The 9,289-nt window shown below is 41.4% G+C and overlaps 2 protein-coding genes across 4 annotated transcripts; both read left to right on the top strand.

The window, feature by feature from the left end:
- Positions 1-23: 23 nt before the first annotated feature.
- Positions 24-6,653, top strand: LOC149381748 (HSP20-like chaperones superfamily protein). 3 transcript variants are annotated; one of them, XM_089630420.1, is made up of 6 exons: positions 24-152; positions 3,213-3,334; positions 3,431-3,579; positions 3,680-3,728; positions 3,816-3,958; positions 6,273-6,653. In XM_089630420.1, exons 2-6 carry the CDS (start codon positions 3,286-3,288, stop codon positions 6,357-6,359), a joined length of 477 nt encoding a protein of 158 aa, XP_089486546.1. In that variant the 5' UTR covers positions 24-152; positions 3,213-3,285; the 3' UTR covers positions 6,360-6,653. The 3 variants fall into 3 exon arrangements, with proteins under 3 accessions (XP_089486546.1, XP_089486545.1, XP_089486543.1); XM_089630419.1 differs by having other exon boundaries at positions 43-152; positions 3,191-3,334; XM_089630417.1 differs by lacking the exon at positions 24-152 and having other exon boundaries at positions 3,155-3,334.
- A 409-nt stretch (positions 6,654-7,062) lies between these two features.
- MIK (pfkB-like carbohydrate kinase family protein) lies at positions 7,063-8,764 on the top strand. Its single transcript, XM_089630416.1, has 2 exons — positions 7,063-8,132; positions 8,355-8,764. The coding sequence occupies exons 1-2, from the start codon at positions 7,266-7,268 to the stop codon at positions 8,631-8,633; spliced, it is 1,146 nt and encodes a 381-aa protein (XP_089486542.1). The 5' UTR covers positions 7,063-7,265; the 3' UTR covers positions 8,634-8,764.
- The last annotated feature ends 525 nt before the right edge of the window (positions 8,765-9,289 follow it).

Genomic DNA, 9,289 nt, shown 5'->3' with positions numbered 1-9,289 from the left:
AGACAAAAGAAATAAAATACACAACTCTTTTGAAAATGACAAAACAGTGATTGATTTTCCACGTACCTGAAGCTCGACGGCGTAGAAGAGATTGTTTAGCGACAAGTTCTCCGAGTCTGCCAACCAAAGTACTACCAACAATCTTACTAATGGTGGGTTAGTTTCTCTCATTGTTTGTGATTCTTTGTTTCTTTTGACTAATCTTTGTTTGTTCCTTTTCCAACCACCAATAAGATTTTTTTTAAGGCGAACTTGGGGGCTGTTAATTGATGAATAACCGAATGAAGATTGTTGCTAATTTTGCATTTGGACCGTCTGATAATTTCATTCTCTACTATTGCGATTTTTCTTTTTGCTATGAAGTTTCTCTTTGATATGAAAAGTATTTTGCGGTTTTTTTTTTCGGTTTACTTGTTTTGGTTATGTGGATATGAGAAATAAACCAATTATCCTATAGATTACTCTTACATTTACAAGCTCTCACTCGAATAAAGAAATTAGCTTAACTTTAATCCTAGGAATCATGTCATAACAATTGTTAATCGCGTTTTTGGATTAGCACTAAGAACGTACGTGGTTCGATCTAGGTCAGATCCTATGACCGCACGTAGGTTGAGTTTGGTGAAGTTCTTCTTCTCGTCGTGTTTGTGTTATTTGGATCTTCGGTTTTCCAAGTCCTTGAGTTTCCGGATCTTGGGATATTTCGTGTTCTTCGTTGAGTTCTTGAGTCTTTGCTTCTTTGAGTCTTCAACCCTTTGAATCTTCAATGTTCTTCGTGTTTCTCTCGTGTTCGTGTTCATCGTATTCTTCGGATCTTCTAGTGTCCGGGTCATCGGATCTTCGAGTCTCCGGGTCTTCGGATCTTCCACGTTCTTCGTCGGGTCTTCGAATCCTTGTACTTTCATCTAACCACAAGAAAACGCGAATTTAGATGGACGCGAAGGGTTTTCTCTCGATGAGTTCTCCGACGCTCAACAATAGTCGTGTTGTGTTGTGTTTTTGGTAAACGATTTGTACTTGTCTCTATGTTTTCTAGGGAGAGAAAGCGGTAATGTGATTTTTGTAGAGTTTTACAAGTTGAGAGAAACTTCCTTTATGTTGTGAATGAGTGAGGTATTTATAGGAGCCAAGGGGTTTGGTGAGAAGTACTTGGTTTGGTGGAGATGGCCGGGTGGTCTTGGCCGAGTGAAGATGACCAGGTGGTCTTGGCCGAGTGAAGATGACCGAGTGAAGACGACCAGGTGATCTTAACCGAGTGAAGACGATCGGGTGGTTTTGATCAAGTGAAGATGGTCGGGTGGTCATTTTCTTTGGCCATCCGGGTGGCCATATTCTTTGGCCGACTGGGTGGTCATTTTCTTTGGCCGACCGGGTGGTCATTTTTGTGGCTTCGTCTTGAAGATTTTTCAAGAAGTCCAGATTGAAAACATTCTCTGAGAGTCTCTTTTGAAATACATTTTATGAGTGTTGACTCGGAGCTTGGCGCGTGAGTTTGCTTGTGGGCTTGGACCTTATGTACTGGCTTAATGTGTCATTTTTTGCGCTCGAAGTGTCATTTTTACCTTGCGAAAATCTGACCTAACAATAATTTTTTTTAATAAAATTAAAATTTGGCTAAAATATTAAAAATGAGGGGATGATTTTTTTTTTTTTTTTTTGAAACGTGGGTGGAACCACAAAAATAGCATAAAAAGCCATCACGTATGACGGAGGAAAACCGTGATTACAAGATATGGAAAAAGCCAAAAACAAAAACCACGCAGACACGAAAAGAATCAAAACACCCAAAAAGGTCCTAACCTGACGCACGGGATTGAATCTTTCTATCATCGGCCCTAATAGCCTCCTCCGAGCATGGAGGGACAAGCCTCATCCATCTCGAGTTAGAATTATGAGCAACAGCAAAACGGGCTAAGTTGTGAGCCGCAATGTTACAGAGACGAGGAATAAACAGAATTTGAAAATCAACCAGATTACTTACCTCTCTCTTGATATGATGTAGGATCGTGCCGAGCTCAGTCGTGGGAATCTTCCCCTCGCCACCGCCTTCACCACCTCTGTGCAATCCGAATGAAGCTCCACTCTCGTCCCGCCGATGCTACTAGCCAGATGTATGCCTTGGAGAATCGTAAACGCCTCCGAAAGCTGGGGGGAGAATCCCCTTGCTTGGGAAAGCGTTTGCGAGGCAATCACCCTGCCAGTGTGGTCCCGAGCAATGCAGCCCACACCGAACCCGCCCTGGTCCCGAGCTAGTGCAGCATCCATAGTGACCGAGATTGTACCTTGCGCCGGAGGAGTCCACCTAGGCTTAGTCGATCTCTCGTTCTTTTCCCGCGCGCTATCCTTGATCGCGCCTCTATACTCTTCAAGAAAGCTCACCGTCCACTGAACAAGGTCAGACTGATTCCACGCTTTCTTCCCAGAGACGACATTGTTCCTGTGATTCCACAATTCCCAAATGATAGTGCTATAAAATTCAAAATCACTAACCTCAAGAACCTCCGCCGCTCTGAGAATGATATCAAAGGCCTCATCCTCTCCGTGGGTCGGAAGGAGCCCACCAAAGCCAGCCTCCTTCCAGACATTCCTGCTCCACTTACAGCCCCAGAGAGCATGATAATCAGTCTCAGCCTTTCCCGAGCAGATAGGGCAGCAGTCGTCAGTGATGATACTCCTCTTGACCAGCGTGGTGAGGGTCGGGATCCGTCCCTTACAAACTCTCCAGACAAAGAGCTTCACTTTAGGGGGGACCTTCAGTTTCCAGAGCTTTTTCCACCATACCTCCAACCAGGACTGATCTGAGGAGCTGGCGTCAGAGATAGAGGTCATCGCCACCCGATACCCACTCTTGACCGTGTACTTTCCATCCTCTGTGTAATGCCACCATCGTCTATCGGGGACCCCCTCACCGCCACTCGGGATGCTAAGAATATCCTTAGCATCTTCCTCTCCAAATGAGGGGATGTATTAGTTATAACAAATTCTTCAAGAATTCTTACATTAAAATTCTAACTTAATTATCTAATAATTAAGATAATATTTTAAATTAAGATAAAATACATACGAGATATATAAATAATATTTTCTTAATATTTGAATAATTTAGTCATAATTTTAATTGACAGTGATATATTAAGCAAATTGAAATTATTAACAAAGATATTTTCTTGTTTAAAAAAAAAAAAACCAGAGATATTTTTCTCATTTTCCAGTTCCTCTCATACCAACGAACGAATTAAACGAAAAAAAAAAAAAAAAAAAAAAGCGGCGGTCTGATCGAACAAAATGGCAGAGAAATTGGCTCCAGAAAAACGACACATCTTCCTGCACAATGGTAGGTTCTCAGTCTCTTGATTCTAATTGGCAATCAAATTCTGATTCCCAAGCTGGTTTTCATTTTTCATTTTTCATTTGGGATGATCGGTTTCAGGTCAGAAGATTTTCGAGTGGGACCAAACCCTAGAGGAAGTCAACATGTACATAAGCATCCCACCAGACGTTCACCCCAAACAATTCTACTGCAAAATTCAGTCCAAACACATCGAGCTCGGAATCAAAGGAAACCCTCCGTTTCTCAATGTCAGCCAAGCTTTTTTTTCCCTTTGAATTTCTGTTGGCTAGTTTTATAAATTTTATATATGTATATATTTTTCCTCTAATTATATTTGGTATTGCACAGCATGACCTTACCCTCCCAGCGAAGACGGACTCTTCTTTTTGGACCATTGGTATTGTCGAAGGACTTATAATTTCATGTTTTTTTTAGGTATTTGACACACTGATTGTTGAGTTTTGGTTGGGTGTGTCACGTGTAGAGGATGATATTATGCACATCACACTGCAGAAGAGGGAGAAAGGAGAGACGTGGGGTTCTCCGATATTGGGCCAAGCTCAGCTCGATCCTTACTCCAGCGATCTCGAGCAGAAACGCCTCATGCTCGAGAGATTTCAAGAAGAGGTCAGTGATTCTTTATCGTCTTTTTCCGTGCTGTGTATTGCTATTTCTGGTGTTTTCGCTTCTTGTGGGGGTGTTAAAATTTCAAGGGGCTTTAGTCCGTAGCGCTGCAAAATAATATGGAAGCTAGTAATTCAGTTGATATAATGGATATGGATGCAAATATGGCGGTCTGAGTCAAAACAAAACAGTTTTCCTTGGTTGGTGCAACATATTTTTGGAATAAGATCTAATTTTTCATTGTGTTAAAAAATTACTTATCAAGATCCCATTGTGTGACTTTGAAGTTCAAAGTTTGAACCAATGTTTAAAATTTCGGGGTATTTCGGGGAAATTGCGTGGAAATTTCGTTATTTTTGGGACTCCGGCACAAAAATGACATTATGTCGTTTCGCCACTTTATTTCGTCGACATTCCCCGGAATTTCGATCGTGCCCACATTATTTTCACGCATTTTGTGCAAAATCAACAATATTTCCGTCATTTCTTGGCAATGTCTCCCAAATTCCCGTGTTGTTCCCACTGTTTTGTGCTGACAGTTTGAGTTTGATGAAATCGAATCGTTTTATTTTTTTGGAAAAATCTTGCTGAACGAAAGATGTATATTTATGTCGTGTGGTTCACATATGTTTTTCTCAATTTTTTTTCAATAGAATCCAAATTTATTTGATATTAGATTTCAAAGTTAGAATTTATTGTTGTTTTTTATAGAATCCGAATTTATTTCATGTTTGAGATTTAAATTTCAAAGTTAGAATTTATTGTTATTTTGATAGAATCCGAATTTATTTTAATGAGCTGACTACTGTGATTTCAAAGCACGAACCGGGGATTACTATCAACCCCACCGCCACTCCTATTGAGTCTTTTTATCTATGTTGAACTTAATATGTGTTTTGAACTTATCTTTGTTTTTTAACTGTTTTGGACTTTTTGTTATGTTTTTTTTATGATGTGTGAAATTATTACGTGTGTTGGAAACTTGAATTTGGAGTTTAAACTTATTATATGTGTGTTTGAAACTAATTTATTTGTTATATTAAGAATTATGCAACATTATTTTCGTCGGCATTTCCGTGTTTTATCGAAATTTCCGTCGGCACCGCAATTTCCATCGGCATTTTTTTAAGCAAATTTCCACATTTTTTCCGTCGTAATTCGCATCGACCATCGCAATTTCCGTTTTTTGAGGTCATCGGCACGAAATCGGCCGTCGGCATTTCAATCCTTGGTTCGAACAATGAAAGTTTTGTAACACAGTCAATCGCTAGATATGAACAAGGTTAAGGATAATGGTACGCACGAGTAGCCAAACAGTAAGAAAACAGTAAAGTGGAAGATAAGCAAGTCTGTAGTCTATAGGAATTGAAATAAGGATTAAAAAAAAAAAAAAAACTGAGCTAAGCTCTCGATTGAAGAAAACTGTTAACGGGAGATTCGAACTACATGAACGATACATCGGAGATTTCGAGTGGCCCGGACTCTCCCACTAAAGCCAAGCTCTGCAATTTCAGTCTTAAAAAAAAAAATCTGATGAAGGTCACGTGTAATCATCACATGTTCCCTTCATTCCATCCTCTTATAGTCTTACTAACTCTACCAAAAAATATAGCCATCTCTGCATACAAAGCTAATCGATATTGGTCAGAAACATTTTAACATTCTTCTACTCTGAACCCCTGCCCTTGACACATTTACTATTCCTAACCCGTGTTGTTAAGATCTCATATAGACCTTTATAGGAAGAAAAAAAAAACCATGGTCATGAACTAATGCTATACATATGGACTTCTTTGTCATTCAATGATGGCGTGATATATCTTTGATATCTGATTTATCTCTTGATTCGATGATAACCATAAGCATATTAGCAAAAAATATGTAACTCTTTGTCGGTACTCCTTGGAATACATTGAATGTACATGGATGACCATGACAGAGTTTTTGTTATTTGTGTTAATAACTAAAGGAGGAATGTTGTTATGTGAGTGAGGACTTTTTTGCTTCACCATAAATCGCTCTCCTATTTGAATCTTTGTCATGAATCGCTTAAAACGATTGGTCAGATCAATGTTTGTAAATAAATAAAAAGAAATCAAGTTGCAAAGTTGATTTTTTTTTTTTTTTTTTGCACTTTTTGCTCCCAAGCTTTGTTAAGTGGCTAGAACACTTTTACCGTTTTTTGTTGAGTAGCCTATGGTCTCAGGAGAGGTTTGGCTTTACGTGTTGTGATGTTATCGTTCGTATTGAAACCTGCTACATTTTATGGCCCCGAGAACTGGTTTTCTAAATTGTTGTAATTTTTTTTAACTTGCAGAACCCCGGTTTTGACTTCTCGCAAGCCCAATTTTCGGGTAACTGTCCCGATCCAAGGACCTTCATGGGTGGAATCCGCTCCGATTGACAAGTTTGAACCGCCTAACAGTATATAATGATACTATTTAATAAGTTTGTGAGAAAGCTTTGAACTCAACTTCTTCTTTTGTCCCTCCTATCGTATTTAACTCCGTGGGTTCGTGCTGATCGCTTGTAATAATTTGTTCCGTTGTAACTCTGTGGTAGATTGTTTGATTATGTAACATGAGCAATCTAGGTGTGAAAGGTATTTCATACCAAGCAATTGATTGTGCGTTGGAATCTCATTTCTGTACACAATGAGAATGATAAGTTATGAAAATGAGTTTAGAAGGATTTAGAATCACATTCCATTTTAAAGCGCTACCGGGACTTGTGAAAGTTATCCTTAAAAAGCACGAAAGTGAAATGGAATCGTCTTTAGCGCATATAACGGTTGGTAGATAATAAATATATCAAACACGAGTTGTTCATCAAAAGTCGTTTACTGATATCTGGATGGAATGGAATGGTTATGTACTTCAAAGCTGTTGAGAAATTCAACTCAACGCATTTATTAAAAAGTTTGTTTTAACTTCAATGGCTGTTTCACTTTGAAATTTGAATAGCTGAAAATCCAAACCTGGATTGTGATATTTAACCATAATCCCTCTCTGATAATGCTTTCAAGTTTCAACATGACCTACAATGCTAAACCATAAAGACCCACCTCTTTTATTTATTTAATCAAATAAGTACCCTTTTTTATTCCTCCCTCTCTCGCAGGCCAATAAAAAAAAAATTAAAAATTCTAAATAAAATGGGTGTGCGTTCGTGTTTCTTTCTGGTCTGTAAAGTTGGCGCGCGTCTTCTGAACTTTGACACATAGACAGCATTTTCAAAGAAAGGAATCCCAATCCGTGTTTGTCTCTTCTCTTTCACTCTCTTCGATGCTCTGAAACCCCTCTCCGTCGCCATGGTCAGAGGCAAGAGGGACCACCACCGCCGCGGCCTCGTCGCCGGAAACTACTGCCACGACGTCCTCTTCCGCGACGGCGAAGTCTTAGCCGAAACCCTAGGCGGCGCGGCCTCCTTCGTCTCCGCCGTCCTCGACGCCCTAACCCTCCCCTTCACCCTCGTCTCCAAGGTCGGCCAAGACTTCGCCTACTCCGCCGCCGCGTCCCAACCTCCGCTCGTCGCCGCCGCCGCTCCCACCACGCTCTTCCATGCCCGATTCCACCCCGACGCCGAGGCCGACAGGGTTCTGAGCCGGATCGCGGCCTGCGATCCGATCCTCGCGGCGGATCTCCCCGGCCGCGGCGCCGGCGCGGGGTTCGAGTTCGAGTTCGGCATGGCCGTGGGAGTCGGCGGCGAGATTCTCCCGGAGACGCTGGAGAGGATGATCGAGTCCTGCGCCGCCGTGTTCGTGGACATTCAGGCTCTGATCCGCGCCTTCGACGACGGCGGCGGAGAAGTGAGGCTGGTGAGGCTGAAGGAGAGCGGGTTCTTCCACCTCCTGCCGAGGATCGCGTTCTTGAAGGCTTCCGGCGAGGAGGCCGCGGCGGCGCTGGATTTGGAGGAGGTCAGGAAGCTGTGCTGCGTGGTGGTGACGAACGGCCATCTGGGTTGCAGCGTGTACTGGACCGACGGGGAGGCTCATGCCGGCCCGTTTCCGACGGCCCAGGTGGACCCCACCGGCGCAGGGGATTGTTTTCTCGGCGGCTTCGCGGCCGGGATCGTTCATGGATTGCCTGTTCACGAAGCGGCTCTGCTCGGCAACTTGTTCGGGTCTCTGGCTGTTGGCCAGATTGGCGTGCCCAACTTCGACCCTAGGCTGTGTCAGGTGCGTTTTTAATTGCCATTACATGGATCGGAGGAATTGTAATTGTTTTTGCTATGTCACATCGCTCGAATTGATTTTCTCTATCGGGAACTAGCAGAAGAGTTGTGTGGTGTCTTTTGTGCCTGTATTCATTTATGGGAAGGAAAAAGAAAAACTAGGAGGTACTCTTGCTACTATCTGCTGATTGTGTGACTTGTATTTTATGGTCTGTCCAAATCCCAGAGAGTCAAGGATGTGATACAGAGGAGGAAGGTACAGTGTAACGATAGTCATAGCTTCCACGATAGAGAAAAGGACGAGAAGTCGAAGTTCATGAAGCTCGCCGGATTCGAACAGTTTTATGCGTCACTTGCGGCGGCTAAGTCGAATCCCGTTTGTGCCATCGCGGAATGCAAATGGGATCTTCCCATTTCTCCCGAGGGCAACATAGATCAGTTCAGCGCACAACCTAAATTGTTAACGAGCTCAGTTTCGGAAGACTCAATCCATAGAGCTGAGTAAAACCTGTGACCATGTAATTTTCTTTGGTCACTGCCTGTGTTGTTGTTTGTATCAAATAATATTTGAGCCTTCCTAAGTTCAAATTCAAAAACAAAATAGTCCAGTTAGTATATAACTTAACTTCAAGCTGAGTTTCTGCTTTGTGATTGACTATTGATTCTCAAAGACACATATATGTTAATAGGAGCTAGGTTGTGTGGATTGTTGATGCAAATAATAACCTGTTATAATAAATATACATACAACCGAGTTTCTTTTAAAATAAATAAATAAATATATTTAATATACATACAACCCTGCGCCACCTCGTCTATAGGCTAGACGTCTCCAGCTTCTTGCCTGGCTCGTCCCAAACTTGGAGCTTATAACCTGTAATAATAAACATCGATATTCGAACTATCAGGCATGCCAAAGAGTTTCTGGTGAGTTCATAATAGTTTCTGGTGAGTACATAATAGTTTCGTTGGAAGCATTTGGAATCAGGCCACGGATTTACAGTGGGGTCACATGCCGCAGTGACCCCACTGAAAAAAATCGTAAAAAAAAAATTGATTTTTAAATCATTTATAATTGATTTTTTTTTATATGTACTAGTAGTAAAGATTTCATAGGTTAATTAATTTTAGCAACTTATAATGTAAAAATACTAATATATC

The sequence above is a fragment of the Urtica dioica genome, chromosome 11 (assembly GCF_054948205.1).
Source record: "Urtica dioica subsp. dioica isolate 48M chromosome 11, U.dioica_male_clone48M_v1_H2, whole genome shotgun sequence".
Taxonomy (NCBI): Eukaryota; Viridiplantae; Streptophyta; class Magnoliopsida; order Rosales; family Urticaceae; genus Urtica; species Urtica dioica.
Note: the sequence above shows the minus strand (reverse complement) of the source record. Positions and strands in the feature narration are given on the sequence as shown.